The sequence below is a fragment of the Cebus imitator genome, unplaced genomic scaffold (assembly GCF_001604975.1).
Source record: "Cebus imitator isolate Cc_AM_T3 unplaced genomic scaffold, Cebus_imitator-1.0 Scaffold61, whole genome shotgun sequence".
NCBI lineage: Eukaryota > Metazoa > Chordata > Mammalia > Primates > Cebidae > Cebus > Cebus imitator.
In genome coordinates, this window is record NW_016107376.1 from 6,318,409 (window position 1) to 6,336,132 (window position 17,724).

Below are 17,724 nucleotides of genomic sequence, written 5' to 3' on the forward strand. Positions count from 1 at the left end.
TAAGGAAAGGTTGCAGAGAACTCCATATAGCAAGCAAGACAGTTGGGAGGAGAATGGAAGGGAGGGAAACTAGCTTTTTACAGCTTAGGTTTGCTGATGAAAAAATGAAAAGCATAAAAAATTACTCCCATCTGTGCTCTTCTTTGATTTTATTTTTTGTCTGTTGCACCAAAAGAGCACAGAGTGATGAGGACATCATGAGTGAATTGCTGGGGTAGCGCAGACCTTGAGTAATTCTGGTTAATCTAGACTCCTTTTCTTTCTTCTAAGGATGTGTTCAGTTGGGAAACCCTGCTTGCCGACTTCTAGTAACCTCTCTGTCTTGGCCAGTCTTAACAGCTTGTTTCTGCTGAACCAGCCAATACTTGGGAAGCTGTGTAAGGCTTTTTTTCACCTTCTCCTTCTTAATGAGTTTGATTCAGAGGGGAAGTCCAGGCTGAATTGACCTTCCGGAAAATGTAAACCCATTTAACACCAAACCGTAGCACAGCCAGCACTCTGCCCAACTCCGCCCAACCCTGCCTGCCAGCCTGGGGCTCTGATCGGCACCTGCACGTGGGGCTCAAGGATGCCACAGTCCGGGTACTACCTGCCTTGGGTCATTCTTGACAGCTCAAACAGACAGAGGCAATTTCTAGGCAATGTGATTTGCAAAGATCTGACCTCTAGGTTGGGAATAGGATTCCAGTTTGAGACCATGAGCTGCTGGGATCATAGACTTCCCCAGTTCACCTTGGAATAGTAGAGTTTATTTCCAACAGAACTCCCAGAAAGAAGGGCTATGGCTCCTGGGCTGTAGCTCTTACTGTCCTCCCTCCTTGAGCTGACCCTAACTGCCACTTCCCTATTACTGCATCACTTGCAATTTCGAAATGTATTTTTTTATTTTTTATTTTTTTTTTGAGACAGAATCTCACTCTGTTGCCCAGGCTGGAGTACAGTGGCATGATCTCGGCTCACTGCAACCTCTGCCTCCCAGGTTCAAGCAATTCTCCTGCCCCAGCCTCCTGAGTAGCTGGGACTACAGGTATGCGCCACCATGCCCAGCTAATTTTTGTATCTTTTGTAGAGACGGGGTTTTACCATATTGGTCAGGTTGGTCTCAAACTCCTGACCTTGTGATCTGCCCACATCAGCCTCCTAAAGTGCTGGGATTGAGCCACCATGCCCAGCTAGAAATGTATTTTTACTAAGATATCTGGGCTCAGCCACTGGAGGTTCCTCACATGATAGAAATAGCATGGAGTTGAGCAGACAGAGAAGGGTTCGAGTATCACCTCCTACCATGTGTCATCTGTGTGACGTTGAGAAAGTGGCTTAACCTTTCTGAACCTCAGTTGCCATAATCCCTACCTCAAAAAGCTCTTCAACCATCCATTCATTCACTCAACAGACAACTGGCAAGGGCCTAATATGCCCCCAGGTATATGCTAGGTGCCAGGAAAACATATTCAAGGAACTTAAGTCTGGTTGAGGAAGACATTAGAGCATAAAAACCATTACGGTGCTGAAGATCGTTGCTTTGGCTGAGGTGTATGTATGAATATCTGGGAGAACTAGCCCAGACCAGGGCTGGGAATTTTGGGAGGCTTGGGACAGCCCTGGAGAAAAGAAAGTGGTTTAAGGCAGGCTGCGGAGTAGAAGCCTCAGCTTCCTCCTCTGTTTCCACCCCGCCTCCTCCCCTCAATTCAGTTTCCCCAAGTCGACCTGTGCACTGCAGAAGTCCTCTGGGGGAAAGAGCAGAGTTTAAATAGGACCAGGCTTCCTGGAAAGACAGAAAGTCTGGATCTGAAGTCCTCACTTGTCTCTGGAAGGAAACCTCATGGAGCAGATACCAAATTGCTCCCACCAGATGATCCATAGAAAGAAGTCATGAGAGTCCAGCAGGGCTCCAGCTGCAGAACCGCAGCCCGGCCGCAGCCGCCCCCTGCATGCCTTGGGTCAAGCTGAGAGGTCAGGCCCTCCAGGCTGGCACGGGGTAGGCCACCGCCTCCCATTGCAGAACAGCTGGCGAGACCGCAAGTGTTCCTTCTCCCAGCAGCAGCCTGACTTGAAAAGCAAACCACAAACCCCTGGCCTGATGCCCGCTCACCCGCCTCACTCCCTGGCACCTTCCAACCAGGGGAGCCTGGAGCTCACACATGAAGTTGCAGCAGCAGGCAATCTGCCTCGCCCCGGGTGCCCACCAAAACCGAGGTCTGCTAGGCAGCAGCGCTGGGACCTCTCCCCTCCCCAGCAGGAGGGGCCAGCTCTGGAAGCACAAGGTGTTCCAAAGTGCAAACAAGCCGCTGTTAAATCATTATTCCCCAGAGCCTCAGCCCTCGCTGGTTGGCTCACTTTGGTTTTTCTTTCTTTGCTTCACACAGATGTCACTAGGGTAGAGTATTGACCTTTTTTTCTTTTTGTTATGCACGATAGAGCACAGTGTTCGCGGGTGTATGCCCGTACGTCCCTGCAGAACCGGCTGCCAGCTTCTTCCATCCCATTACCATCTTCCATTCAGTCCAGTGACCTCCGCAGAGGAGATCAGGATGTCTCTATGATGCCACATGTCTGGGGAGAGCTGGAGCAGGCATAAGAAAAACGCCAACTGCCAACCTCTCTGCCATCCCTAGAAAAACAGAAAAAAAAGAGTAACAACAGGTTTTTCCCTAAAGGCAGTCCTCCAAAGCAGTCAAAACCTCATTTAAAAAAAAAAAAAAATTAGCCAGGCATGGTGGCTCATACCTGTAATCCCAGCACTTTGGGAGGCTGAGGCAGGAAGATCACTTGAGGTCAGGAGTTCAAGACCCCCCTGGCCAACATGGCGAAATCCCATCTCTACTAAAAATACAAAAATTAGCCAGGCATGGTGGCACTGTCAGGAATCCCAGCTACTCAGGAGGCTGAGGCAGCAGAGTCGCTTAAACCCGGGAGGTACAGGTTGCTCTGAACCAAGATTGTGCCAGTGCACTCTAGCCTGGGCAACAGAGTGAGACTCTATCTCAAAAATAAAAAATTTGAAAATTAAAAAAGTTTTAAACATTAAAAAACATTTAGAAAGTAACTACAGCAATCTGGAAAGAGATGTCTGGGCCAAAGCAGGTGAAAGGGCCTGTTATCACCTTCTCCCGACATGTACAAAGTACTTCTCAGACTGATTAATTCCCCTTTGAAGCATCCCACTGAGGTCCCTCATAGAGGTATAATTAGCCTTGGCTTTTTTTTTTTTTTTTTTTTTTTTTTTCAAGAAAAGTGTGGACTTTTTTTTTTTTTTTTTTTTTTTTTTTTCAAGGAAAGACTGGAGCACAGAGAGGTTAAGCCACACATCACTGGGTCACAGTGCTAATTGCTAGAAAAACCAGGCTGGGCGCAGTGGCTCCTGCCTGGAATCCCAGCACTTTGGGAGGCTGAGGCGGGCAGATCACAAGGTCAGAAGGTCAAGACCATCCTGGCCAACATGGTAAATCCCTGTCTCTACTAAAATACAAAAAAGAATTAGCTGGGCATGGTGGTGCGTGACTGTAGTCCCAGCTACCCGGGGGCTGAGGTGGGGAATCGCTTGAACCTGGGAGGCGGAGGTTGCAGTGAGCTAAGATCATGCCACTGCACTCCAGCCTGTCAACAGAGCAAGGCTCCATCTCAAAAAAAAGAGGAAGAAGAAGAAGAAGAAATTAAAAAAAGAAAAACCAAAGCTAGACCCAGATATTGCAAATCACTGGACAACTTCAGCCATTCAGCCCGCTGACCCCGGCCAGCCCCCCGGGGCACTCTGAGGAGGGAAGGAATGACATGGGGGGTTGGGGGCAGAGGATGCGAAAAGAAAAACAATTCCAGCTTCTCTTGAAAGAATTTACATTCACCAAAGCTTCATGGTAAAGTCTTTCTGCAAGAAAAGCCAAAATATACACAAGAAAATAATACAGAGAGAGGCCTCTAGGGAGAAAAATGAAAGGAAATCCAGTCGAATGGGAAAAACAAAATGGCCTGCATCTCAATGGGCTTGTTAGGTACTTGTTAACGTCTTTCTCTCTTTTCCCCTAGTAATGACTCTTGTGCCAAAGGAAGCTAAGAGGTTTTTGATGGGTTAAAAAGAGCCCATCCATTAAGGGGTCAAGGCCTGGTGCTCTGCGTATCTGTCACTGAATGAATCAAATCAATTTAGAGCTCCGGTTGTCTGACAATGAGGAAGAAGCAACTGGCCGGAAGAACATCTTGATTCCATTAGGCTGGCTGCAGAGAAAAATTAGCCATTGTCTCCCGGGCTGGGTATGTGGCCATCGCTGAAGAAAATAGATGCTAGGGAGCCCTTTTGCAGTACAAGTGATGGAGGACAGCCTCTGACCCATTTAGGAAGCTGATGATCTGCCGTCACTGTTTGGGTATTTGGGAGGGCCTGATGTGTTCCCATTATAGCCCACTGTGTTCTGTATAAGTCTGAGTCATCTTACAATAGGATACTTTCTTCGCAGGGTGAATATTTTGAGATTAGAAGTCACAACAAGAAAATGGTCAAAACTGACTCTGGTTAAGATTGCAGTGGACAGAAGAATTGGCCAATAAGATTAGGAATAAACCCCAAAGAGAATATAGCAAACTCCAGCACAAATGAATGAATGAAACCCTGGGTCCGGCTTATGCTTGCACTGTAAACGATCCAACTTTTCAGAAAACTCAGAAATGAGTTTCTGTAATGCTCATGGCACCATATGAGTTGTCTTTCAAAAAAAAAAAATTACACAAACCTGTACCTTGTGCTGATATGTGTTGAAAGTATTCAGAACTTTTGTTTTACTTTAAGAATAATGTTGGCATGTAATCATAAGTATTTCCCTTATGACCATAGTATTTTTTGGATGGAGGGACGGAATCTCACTCTTTCACCCAGGCTGGAGTGCAGTGGCACATCTCAGTTCACTGCAACCTCCACCTCCCTGATTCAAGTGATTCTCCTGCCTCAGCCTCCCGAGTAGCTGGGATTACAGGTGCATGCCACCATGACTGGCTCATTTTTGTATTTTTAGTAGAAACAGGGTTTCATTATGTTGGCCAGGATGGTCTCGAACTCCTGATCTCAGATGATCCACTGGAGTCAGCCTCTAAAAGGGCTGGGATTACAGGTGTGAGCCACCACACCAGCGTCGTATAATTTCCTGAGCGCTATGTACTAGGCACAATTTAATATATACTAATTCATTAATACAGCAGCCCTATGAGAAAAGTGCTATTATTTCTATTACTTCAAGGATGAAAAAACTGAGACTCAAATTGAATTTCTGAGACTACACAGCCAGTAAGCAGCAGGCTGTGTGACACTGAAAACCCTGCTTTTAATCCATGCTATTCTGTATTGTCTCCCGTCAGTAGGAAATGTTTAAATCAAGCTACTTTATTTTTAAATTCCAAAGAATTGCAGCTTGACATTCTCTGGATTTACAATGCTGACCTTCAACCCATGCACAGAATGCAGGAATGCCCACACACCCCCTCATTTTAGAGAAGAGGAAGCGAAGATGGAGAGGGCCTTACAAAGTCAGAGCTAGAACTGAGGGCTCTTGACCTCCCACCAAGGGTTCTTGCTCCTCAAAGTGAAAAACCAAAACAATCAAGAGTAAGCAACAGTCATGAATCTTAATTATTTGAGACAAAAGCATGAGATTTATCTGAATGAGGCAATGTGGCACTTCCATAGAGTTTTTAAAGCCTGGTACAGAAACCAGAGATGGTTTTAAGCTCCATCATGGATTCCTGTATCATGAATACAGGCTACTTTAAGCATGTCTTGTCTTCCCAAGTAGATCATAAGCTCCCTACAAACATAAACATGTATTAGGCACCACATGTTTCCTCTTGCCTGTTAGAACAGGCCAGTACAAAGTAGATGACCACTACATGAATGGTTGGAAAGGGAATGGGAATTCAATATTGCCTAAAACCCAGGGGCCTTGCTTCTGTCTCCTTTTTGTGCAAAGTAAAATATATTGAATCCCTGTAGAACTATTAGGAAGAAAAAACCTCCGACACATGATTTCAGCCCACTAAAAACAAATACCTGTGCCAGATGCGGCGGCTCATGCCTGTAATCCCAGCAATTTGGGAGGCTGAGGTGGGTGGATCACCTGAGATCAGGGGTTCAAGACCAGCCTGGCCAACATGATGAAACCCCATCTTTACTAAAAATACCAAAATTAGCTGGGCGTGATGGCAGGCGCCTGTAATTCCAGCTACTTGGGAGGCTGAGACAAGAGAATTGCTTGAACCCAGGAGGCAGCAGAGGTTGCAGTGAGCCGAGATCGTGCAACTGCATTCCAGCCTGGGGGATTGATCGAGACTCTGTCTCTGAAAAAAAAAAAAGAAGTATACATATATATGTGTGTGTATATATATACATACACACACACACACTTCCGTTGCCCTTATAGAACCCACTGTGCCCCAGTAGCAAAACCTTACTGGGAAACATGGGATCTAGTCCTCTGAAAGCACAGGCTTAGGGCTTTCTGGGTGCTCTCACATTTTAAATTCCGTCTGATTCTGGTTCAGTGACTCCTTTGTTTTGCGCTGGAGCCCTCTAGATGTGTAGCAAACCATTTGTATTTGCTGAAAATACAAACCCACTTAGAGATTTGCAAGTGCCAGTCTGCTCTAGAAAGTAAAAAGGGCAGAAGTGAGATCAGGAAGTGAGTTTTTCATTTGCTATGTTTCCTTCTGAGCTTGGAGATTATTCCTGTCCATGAGCCTAATTCTTCCTACATAGAGACCCAGAACAGGAAGCTGGAAGCAGCCTTGTTCTCAGTCATTGACAGAGCTTCATGGTGTGTTAGAAAGAGGCCAGGAGCAGAAATCACAAGATGTGGGTGCTAACATCAGTTACTTCTTTAACTTCTGCCAATCCCTTAACCTCCGTCTACTGGGGCTGCTTTATCTGTGCAAGGAGGAGGTGGACCAGATGGCTGCTATGATTCTGTGTAGTAGCCCCCCTGGGTGACTACATAGGAAGTTACTCATAGGGAGGTCAGTAAGAAGCTTGGTGACTCAGCCTCAGGGACAACGGGGGAAGACAAGGTTCTCCAAAGTCCTGGTCAGGCATCAGAGGCACCGGACTGAGCTTCCTCTCAATCGTCTATTTCCGCATCGTCCTGGGAGCTCGCCCACCACACCACATGCAGCCCCAGCTCTCCATAAGTGCTGGCCAGGGAGGAAGTCCAGTGAAGCCAAGGCCCCTTCCTCTGCCCCAACCTTCAGCCAAACACAGGATGTGGGAATCCAGAGGCTAGCTAGAATCCAGTAACTGGTCCCCGCTCATCAAGTACTTAGAGTAGACTGTGTTGCATTCAGGGCTCAAAGGTAGTATTTTTCAGCAACTCTCATTTGCACTCCATGGATAAATGTTTCCCATCTCCTGTTTTCATACATGAAGACACTGAGGCCCAGAAAAGGGAAGTGGAGGACCTGTGATCGCATTGGGAATCACAGCAAATCTAGGTCAGAAACCAAGAATCCACATCCAGTATCAGCCAGTCCCAACAACAGGGACAGACATAGTCTCAAGGAAGCTACTTCCTGGTGGTTTCCTCTAAGTTTCGTTCCATGCAAGCCCAGATCATCCAGGCATGCAGGCTGTTCTGTTTTTTTTTGAGATGCAGTCTCACTCTTTTGCCCAGGCTAGAGTACAGTGGAAGATCTCAGCTTACTGCAGCCTCCACCTCCTGGGCTCAAGTGATTCTCCTGCCTCAGCCTCCCAAGTAGTAGGGATTATAGACACAAGCCACCACGCCCGGCCCAGGCTGTTCTTCATCACAACTGTAGCTGTGTTTTAGTCTTTGGATGAAAGCTACGGAGTACTGAAGCACTGCTGTGTAGAAAACTAGAGGAAGCCAGGACTCCAAGAAAAGAAAGAAAGAATGCTTGTTATCATTTACCGTAAAAAAGTAAAGCCAGGGCCAGGCACAGTGGCTCACGCCTGTAATCCCAGCACTTTGGGAGGCCGAGGCGGGTGGATCAGGAGGTCAAGAGATCGAGATCATCCTGGTCAACATGGTGAAACCCCGTCTCTACTAAAACTACAAAAAATTAGCTGGGCATGGTGGCGTGTGCCTGTAATCCCAGCTACTCAGGAGGCTGAGGCAGGAGAATTGCCTGAACCCAGGAGGCGGAGGTTGCGGTGAGCCGAGATCGCGCCATTGCACTCCGGCCTGGGTAACAAGAGTGAAACACCGTCTCAAAAAAAAATAAGTAAAGCCAGGCCATGGTGCAGGATGAGAAAGATTTGCTCTTTTACTTTCTCCTTAATCATATTGTAGCTCATTTGTAAAACTCATTCCACTTGTAAAGTTAACCACCCATTAGTCAGTGAGAGTTGTACCCACTAATTGGTGGACTCCTGGGGAAAGCAACATAGTTAGAGGTTAGAGTAATGGACCAGGTGCCCTTGAATTCTATTTCTGGTTCCCTCACTTACTTGCTGTGTGGCCTTAGGCAGTTTTCCTTAATTTCTCTGGACCTCATTTACCCCAAGAAGTAAATTTCCCACTCACTCTTCTTGGGGGATGCCAAAAGATCAAAGGAACGATGTTTGCAGGGCTTTTTAAAGATGCCTAAATGAAGTGCATTAGAAACGCCTTGATTTAATAGGTACGAATTAATACCTTCTTTGATTATTGGTACAACTATGTATTTTAGCTTTTTAATTAGCTCCTTGGGCATAATTGGCCATGGGAGTTACACAAAATCCTAAGGAAACCTGCCCAGTCATCCTGATGATCACTGTGGGTGTCTGCTGTGTCTTTACACGGAGGGGCAGAGCGTGTTGGCAGCTTTATGTGGCAGTGGGTTATGAGGGCTACGCTGGGCCAGCACAAGCTGGGGATGCTCCCCTGATGTGGCGCAGACCATTGGGGCTGCCCAGAAACCAGCTCAGTCAGAGCCCACTTTACCCTGTTGACGAAAGGGAGGCTAGATGGAGCATCTCCTGTTTGTTGATTTGCTTGTTGTGTTTGCTCTGCCAGCCTCAGAGTGAAGTATTTCACAGGCAGGGCCTCTAAGCCATGAGCACAAGAGCCCATGTGCAGAAATGCCCCCATGAAGAGCACGATGCCTTTCCAGCAAGCTGCTCCCAGCTCTGGGCAAGGAGCAGCTGCTCCCACCCTCCAGGTCCCTGCTGCCTTCATATTCCTGCTCCCCAGCTCACCCCCTCCCTCCTAAGAGAAGAAAAAAGGATCAGGCCACTGTTCCGACATGTACACCTCCTCTTCTGTTCCTGGGACCCGTTTGTTTTTGTTTGTGTTTGTTTGTTTCGAGAGGGAGTCTTGCTCTGTCACCAGGCTGGAATGCAGTCTCGTGATCCTGGCTCACTGCAACCTCTGCCTCCCAGGTTCAAGTGATTCTCTTGCCTCAGCCTCCTGAGTAGCTGGGACTACAGGCGCCCGCCACCATACCCGGCTAATTTTTGTATATTTCGTAGAGATGCGGTTTCGTCATGTGGGCCAGGCTGATCTCGAACTCCTGACCTCAAGTGATCCACCCACCTCAGCCTCCCAAAGTGCTGGGATTCTGGGCATAAGCCACTGTGCCCGGACTATTCCTGGACCCTTCTAATGTCTCAATGCAAGAATCTGATCCTGAAAATCGCCCATCCCTTCACCTCACTTTTACCCTTCCTTCCCAGGATTGCATTTGCAAGACAAAAAATCATGCTTAAAGCAAGCATCAGGGGAATCCATTGTTCTGCACCCGGTTACAAAAATGTCTAGTGCATCATTCCGGGGAGCTGCCTGGGAGCCAGGACTCCATGGTTCATGGCCAAGGGCAGAAGCTGGAGGCAGGGCCTTCCCACGGGCAGTACAGCAGCCACGGACGGGGCGCTGCAGCAGAATCCAGATGGTTTTGTCCCGGCCCTTTGGCAGACGTGCAGCTCTCCACGCCGAACTGCATCAGGGAGCACTTAAAGCAAGGCTTGGTTTGTGTTTTATTTTGCATGGAATGGGGGAAAGAGGAGTTGCCAGGGAAACAGCCCCTCGGAGCATTGTACGCTGGGATTCTTCATCAGGTGGGAAGGGGGCTTCCCATGAAAGGCACAGGGGTTTTCTCAAGCATGCTTATACCTGGTTCTGTTTTCTTTCCTCCTCTTGGAGGGTTTGAGGGTCCCACCTCCCTGGGCCTGCCCATTAGGCTGGCAGGGACCTCACCCCACAGTACCTGCCAGGATGTAAGGCCAGGACCAAGTCCACAATGAGCAGGGCCCAGTGCAGAATGGAAATACAGGGTCCTTTGATCCAACCATTAGGTGGGTTCAGTGTATACTGCCCAGGTGATGGGCTCACCAGAATCTCACAGATCACTGCTAAGGAACTTACTCATGGAAGCAAATCTCACCTGTTCCCCAAAAACCTATGGAAATAATGTTTTTAAAGCATGTAGCAACAAAGACGAAGACCAAAAAAAATTGAAGGGAGGGAGGGAGTGAGGGAGGGAGGGAGGGAGAGAGAAAAAGGAAGAAGGAAAGGACAGAAAGAAAGAATGAAAAAACTATTAGGAATTTCAAGATGTCAACAGCAGATTGTGAAACTAAGCCAAAGACCTCAGCAAAGGGCCCTCAGGTGGCACACCCAGAAGGCTGATCCTGTCCAAGACTTCACTTTGCCTGAGCAAGGCAGGTGCAGGATAGGGACTGAGAGACCCCCGTCGGGGGCAGCCAGCAGGAAATTTTCATTGAAGTACCATCCACATCCCTTACTTAAGAGGAGGGGAGGAGGGGCAGTGGGAGAAAAATTATCTCTATTTAAGGATTTGCAGCACACACTTAATTTTTTTAAAACCCAAAAGTTGGTGCTTGAGTTAGGAAATCTAAGAAAAGAATGATTCTGGTTGTTCTGGAATGACTCTCTTTTAGTCTGCCAGCCTTTGGAAGAAGTAAGAACAATTGGGATTCATAGTAAGCTCTAAGGTCATTTTGTGCCAGCACCGTGATAAGATCTGCAGCTGCTGAGATCTCCCATAGGGGTCCTTTTTGCCATTTTACAGAGGGGGAAACTGAGGCTAAAGGAAGTACTGTAACTTGTGTAAGATCCAGAAGCTCAGAATTAGTGGAGTCTGAGCTGGGCATGGTGACTCATCCCTGTAATCCCAGCACTTTGGGAGACTGAGGCAGCCAGATCTCTTGAGGCCAGGAGTTGGAGACCAGCCTGGCCAACATGGTGAAACCCCGTCTCTACTAAAAAATACAAAAATTATTCAGATGTGGTGGCGCACTCCTGTAATCCCAGCTACTCAGAAGGCTGAGGCACAGGAATCACTTGAACCCGAGAGGCAGAGGTTGCAGTGAGCCAAGATCATGCCACTGCACTCCAGCCTGGGGGACAGAGCAAGACTGTCTCAAATTTTTTTTTTTTTAATGTAGGAGAGCGTGGATTGGAACAGATGCAGTCACACTGCAAAGCCTGCGTGCCTGACCAGTTTGCTCAGCCTACTGCCCCCAGGTTATGAGGCCAATGCCATAGAACCTGTTCATTCTGGTATTTTTGTAGCTCTGGCTAAGTTCAGGTGGAATGTCTCTGAATATATAACAACTGGGGACCAGAGAGGAACTTTGGGTGTTTTCACTGAAAGATTTATAGTGACTAAGCATCAGATAGGAGCATGAGACTCGCTCAGGTGCTGTCGAATCTGTGACACAAAGCTATCAGCCAACATACGGCTTTGGGCCATTTGCTTTCCTTGCAATGTCTCTCCACCCACCTGGAGTTGATGCTTAACAAGAAAGTAAAATACTATTTCCTTGGATTTCAGAGTGAAATTCGCTCTGAGCCCGGGACAAAAGAGGCCGCTCTATAATAAGAGATAATAGATATTCTCCTTCCCAGTACTTACACAGACAAAATAATTGTAAAATCCCAGAGAGCAGATTATGAAGATAAAAGAAGGCAGCCATTCCAGAGGCCGTTTTCACTCCAGCCCAGTATTATTCGGGGTGCTGGGTCCACTGGCCAGCTGTTGACTAGCCTGTCCCCAGCGTGGGAAGACAGGTGGGTGGGATACAGGAAATGGCTGTCACGTCTCCAAGGTGGAGAGAACATAAGGATGCCAGAGAGGGTCAGGAGCCTCAGGTCTGAGAACTCTGGGGGTAAGACCCTAAAAAGCATTCATCTCAGAGACCAGAGAAAGCGGGGAGCTCAGGGAAGCTGTTCCCCGCAGAATGGCAAAAACAAGATTCCTGCTTTACCCCTTCTTTCTGCAAAATAAACCGAAATTCCAAGTGTATTGAAGGGGATGCAGTCACCATCAAATATGAATGTAAATGTGTGTGCACGCAACTTGAACCTCCTGTGACATTTCCCAGAGGGTGAAAGTAACTTTCTTTTGCATCCAATGAATGAAAGGAACCGCGTTCCTGGAGCAATTGGAGGCAGCCCTAATTACTTCCAAACATTACAGTCGGCTTCTTAGTTAACGAGCTCACTGGTCCGAAGGGGGAAGGACCGCCAGGGCCCCTTCATGCCCCTTCTCACCCTCCCTGGCCAAGCTGCAAGCGGCGTCCTTCCGGGCCACAGAACTCTCGGTTTTCTTTGTGCTGCAGCAGGAAGAATGGGCTTGACAGGCTCACACTGTGATCTTGAGTTGCCTGCCCCCGAAATAAGGTCCCAGCCTCCTCCGCCCTTAGCAAGGCTCTTACACATTAGTGAGCAGGAAGTGGAGTCCCGATGGGAGGCTGGGAATCTGAACGCCTTCCCATTTCAGCACTGGAGGGAGGAAGCCCGACTCGGCACTGCACGCAGATGGCCACCGCTCCCTCCTGAGAGCTCGCTCTTCGCTTCTCGCTCCTCTCCCCTCACCCTGCGCCTTCTCTGCTCGGTCCCTGTCTCCCGTCTCCACCTCTCCTCCCTCTCCTGGAAGGGGAAAGTCTGCCAAGCTGGGGACCGCCAGGGGCACACCAACAAAAGCCAACCAAAGGCGGAGAACTTGAAAAGAACTTGTTTTGTTCCAGTTAAGGAACCTGCAGGAAAATCCACACCCACGTTGCCTGGTTTTGAACTGGAGAGCTGCCTGTGTCCGTGTGTGTGTGTGTGTGTGTGTCAAGCAAGGGGCGGAGGAAGCACAAACTACAGTCTCTGCTTTGATAAGGAAACTACCAGCTGTGGAAAGTTGACGGGCAGAGCAGGGAAGACGGCCCAGGAACCAGCCCGTCCTAAGTTTTAAACTACATTGTTTTCTGTCCAGATATTCCAATGGAGACAGTTGGAAAACCTGTATTTCAGAGAAAAGAAGTTTTCCGTGGAAGTTCATGACCCACGCAGGTAAGCTTGAAAAATCCTTTTCTTACGGGACGGCGTGGCTCTTGGCCGGGCATGTTATTTATCTTATGATTTGGGGACTGTAGTGGTTCACGGTCAGTTTGGAGCAGGGACAGAGGGTGGGTGTTCCCGGGAATGGAGTTCAAATCAGTGAGGCTTTCTTTTGGATTACATATGTTGATAAATGCACTGGGTTTGCACGTGTGTGTGTGTGTAAGTAGCAATTCCCTGACCATCTCATCTGGCCACATGTGTCTCTGGCTTATATGAGTGTGTGTGTCTGTGTGTGTTTGTCTTACCTGCCGGGGCACTGGAGGGAAGCTTTATGGCACTTTGTTACACACACCAGTAAGTCCGCATAGGAAATCGTTGCTACAGAAGAGTCTGAGGAATCCCTCCTCAGAGCTTCTAAAAGTGTTTCAGGCAGGACAGTCAATGCAAAAATGACTCTGTCACAAGCGGTTGTGTTCCATTGTTTTATTCCAGGAGCTGTAATTTTAGGATGTTAGTATTGTGGGTGGATGTGAAAGAAATGCAATTATTTTTTCCTCCACCCAAAATTGTACCCCAGAGAGCACCAGTGCTGTAAAAAAGTCCCTGCTCTCTAAGTCAGATTCGAGACAGTGGGGCCCCAGATTGGAATGCAGGGAGCCCGGAGTGGCCGGGGTCTGGGCAGCTGGTACCCACTGTTTTCCTCTCTTTGTCTGCCTCTGGACCTAAAGTTGTAGGCATCCCCAAAACAGCAATGTCATTCCCTAAAACCAGGCCTGACAACTAAGAAATCACTTTCCGTAAGTCCAAAAACATTTAAGAAGGTAGACCCGCGGAGATGGAGAAAAGATCAGACCCTACAGGGGACCAGAGTGGATTTTAGGCGCTGTTGACGCCCCAGCCGGGGCTTAGAAAGAGGACTTGGCACCATTTCCAGCTCACACATGGCTTCTAGTGCTCAAAACAAGCTGCGGTGCCTCCCCACGAGCTCTGGACAGGAGGAAGACTGGGAGTTACCCTGCCCAGTGAGAGTGCTCGGACCTGTGCAATAGCCCCTGCACTGCAGCCTATGATAACCCAGCGGGAATGAAGCCGTGCCTGCCCTCCAGGGTAATCTGCCTCGAACAGCCAGCCACTCCTGTATAGGGGAAAAGCTTATCTCAGCAGCACAGTTACTACAGGAATAGTGGAGAGGAGCTCAGTTTCTGTGTCTCTACAGTCAGGTGAAGATGGTAGCCTTTAACAGAAGAATATTTTATCCTATGTTTCTCAGGGTCAGAAGCCCACTCCATGGAGCACAGATTCATCTGCACAGGTCAAGGGGGGCGGATGGGGAGATTCCAAAAATAATATTCCATCCAAGAAGAAACTCACTGTCCATTTTCCGGGTGAACTGAATCGGACCAGGTTCTTAGGTGTGTAAGAGGAGGGGAAATTTAAGTATAAAAAGAGTGGGCCGGGTGTGGTGACTCATGCCTGTAATCCCAGCACTTTGGGAGACGGAGGCAGGTGGATCACCTGAGGTCAGGAGTTTGAGACCAGCATAACATGGTGAAACCCCTTCTCTACCAAAAATACAAAAATTAGCTGGGCGTAGTGGTGGGCACCTGTAATCCCAGCTACTCGGGAGGCTGAGGCGGGAGAACTCAGGAGGCGGAGGTTGCAATGAGCCAAGATCACTCCATTGCACTCCAGCCTGAGCTATAGAGCAAGACTCTGTCTCCAAAAAAAAAAAAAAAAAAAGTGAAATGAACTTTGCCACAAGGGGTCAAATGCAGAAAGGGGATGCTCCATTGGATAAAAATGAGGGACTGGGTAATCTAAGGGGCTGAGTGCAGGGAACAGACCCTCCTCCATGCCTGTGCTCTGCTGGGAATTCAGTGAACTCCCAGGCACCTTGGACAAATCCTTTAACCACATATGCATGTACCTGCGCATGTGTGTTTGTGTTCTTTCCGCATCTGTCACCCTATCAGTGAGTACTACTAAATTATCTTCTCTTTCCCAAGGCCCAGGGATGTAGGAAAGAATCCAGACCTCACATGTGGCTATTCAGTGGGCCTGATGCCTGCTAGACAGCAGTGATCAATGTCATGTTTCTTGAGAAGCTTCTGTGTCATGTTCGGGCGCTGTGTCAGCTGTGGCAGAGAAGGAAGGAAGTCGGAGGCAGGGTCCTCTTCCTTAAAGATCTTCTAGTGTAGCTGAGAAGACAGGCAGAAGAAGGAACTTATTTTTGTTTTTTTTTTTAGAGACTACATCTCATTCTGTCACCCTGCTGGAATGCAGTAGTGCAGTCATTCCTCACTGCAACCTCCACCTCCCAGCAGTTCTCCCACCTTAGCCTCCCAAGTAGCTGGGACTACAGGCTCACATCACCAAACCCAGCTTTTTTTTTTTTTTTTTTTGGAGAGACTGGGTCTCACAGGGTTGCACAGGCTGGTCTTGAACTCCTGAGCTCAAACGATGCTCCCATCTTGGCCTCTCAAAGTGCTGGGATTACAGTTGTGAGCCGCTGCCTGGAACCCGGCTGAGAAGAAGGAACTGAGGGATGTCACAAGAAACAAAAGAAGCTACCCTAGATGACAAGTAGCTATAGAAAGGAGAGGCAGGATTTGAACCTACCATGTCTGGCCCGGAGCTCATGCACTTCGCCTCTTTACTGTACGGAAGGGCCAGATGTCATGGGCCATGAAGGGTGAATGACAGGGTCACCAGAGGCATGGCTGGTCAGGAAGGGAGAGGCTTACCAGGAAGGAGAGGTCTGGGCAGAACCTGGAGGAGTAACTAGGATTAAAGCCATGTGGTGGGCCCTCAGGGGGATATAGATCTCAGGTGGGGGCTCTTCAATTAGGATAAAGAAGTGAGGGAGGGTCTGGCTAGAGGAAAGTCGGCGGTGGAAGAGCCCAGAGGAACGACTGGAGCCGTCTCTCCTCTCAGGTAAACTCGCTCTGAGTACACTGAATTAGCCTGCAGACAGGCAGGGATACGGGGAGGCCCAGGGAGCCCGGAGATGGGGACCCAGGTTGACTTCAGCCTTAAAGACACAGGAGAAAAGGAAATGGCTTCAGGTCAGTTATTTAGCACGGTGACGGAACCAGAGCTGTGACCTGTAAGGGCTTTCTTGCGCTCAGTTCTCTTTTCACATCCTAGTGGTGACTTTTTTCTCTTGTACTGGTTGTTCATATTTCATGTATTTATGGGCTGCGTGTGTGTGTGTTACATGCATAGAACATGGAATTATCAAGGCAGGGTTTGTGGGGTATCCACGGCCTTGAGTGTTTACTCTTTTTATGTTTCAGTGTCACTGATAGTCCTCTCTTCCAGTTACTTTGAAATATACCTCGTTGTGCTTTTTCAGTGGAATGTGTTGTCCTGTTGCCTGCAGCTTTGCTTATTTGAGGGGGGGAAGAGGAATGGGATTGGCCTCATGGTAGCATGGTTTTCGGGGCTCAGCCCCTCCCCCAAGCCAGGAAAGGAGTCAGAACCGCAGTAATGGGATGGGAAGCGCCAGATGCAATCATTTAATGAAGATGTAGTCGATGGGAATCATTCAGGGCAGAGGCTGCGTCCTGAGCTGATGGGCACAGGTGTGATTGCACCGTTGCCTGCAGGGCATTGGAAAACACAGTGCCCTTTCTCCTGCTGGGGATCCTAACTCAATACTTAGCTTCATTCCTGAGGTTCTCCAGGCTGGGCCAATATTCCACTTTGAAGGTTTGGGCAAAATAGGAAGGGCTTGAAGGGAAAGATGAGGAGAGGAGATAAATTAATAACAGAGCAGGAGAAGAACTCTGAGTATCTGATTTAGATGCTCCGGGGAACTACCCGGACCTGACCAGCCACTTACCTCTTCCTCCCAGTTCCTGAAAAATGGAGGTACCAAGCCTTGCACCGCCTTTCAAGATAATTTTCTTGTCTAATTGGGCTTTTCTGTTGGCGGCGGGGGAAACCATTTATTTCCAAGAGCAGCAACTGCTTGGAAGCCAAGCTGGGAGCAGAGATCCTGTTTTCTTTTAAATTTCCAGAGACCATGGAGGGATCCCCCCTCACTTTCTCACTGGCTCCTTTTCTCAATTATTTTAACTGTGCCCTCTTTCACGAGCTGGCTTTTTTTTTTCTTTTTCCCTTCACTTTTGTTTGAACTGAAGGGAAAAGACAACCCCTGTAGAATCCGTATCATTAACCACCAGATTTGAATTTCTCCTTAAAAGTGAGGGTGAAGAAGACTCCACTTTAAATCTTTAGCCGCCCTCCGCCCCCACCCCCACTGCCCCAGGTAAGATGATATGGGCAGCTAGCTTTCAGTTTTCTTTAAGGGACCATTAGCATTGGGAAAAAAAGTTACTGTTTGCAAGTCCTGATGACCCCAGGTTTCTTCCAGATTAGATGTGTTAATCCTGAGAACACACATTTTGTTTCTGATGTCTAGGTAAAATGCTCCAAATCCCATCTCACCTTCCCATCA

The 17,724-nt window shown here is 48.1% G+C and overlaps 1 protein-coding gene and 1 long non-coding RNA gene across 12 annotated transcripts in view; one reads left to right on the forward strand and one right to left on the reverse strand.

Annotated features, from left to right (window-relative positions):
* The window catches only part of LOC108305259, a 19,447-nt gene extending 6,713 nt beyond the window's left edge, over window positions 1-12,734 (reverse strand). Inside the window, exon 1 of the long non-coding RNA XR_005200474.1 lies at window positions 12,650-12,734. This is a non-coding gene — a long non-coding RNA (uncharacterized LOC108305259). The remainder of the gene's footprint in view (window positions 1-12,649) is intronic.
* The window catches only part of FRMD4A (FERM domain containing 4A), a 679,547-nt gene that overhangs the window by 601,893 nt on the left and 59,930 nt on the right, over window positions 1-17,724 (forward strand). For 10 of the 11 annotated variants that reach the window (XM_017529828.2, XM_017529827.2, XM_037739021.1 and 7 more), the window contains one exon: window positions 13,195-13,271. In XM_017529828.2, the coding sequence (XP_017385317.1) occupies window positions 13,195-13,271 (77 nt within the window). Of the gene's footprint in view, window positions 1-12,741; window positions 12,961-13,194; window positions 13,272-17,724 lie in introns of those variants that run through there. The other variant, XM_017529832.2, reaches the window with a different exon arrangement.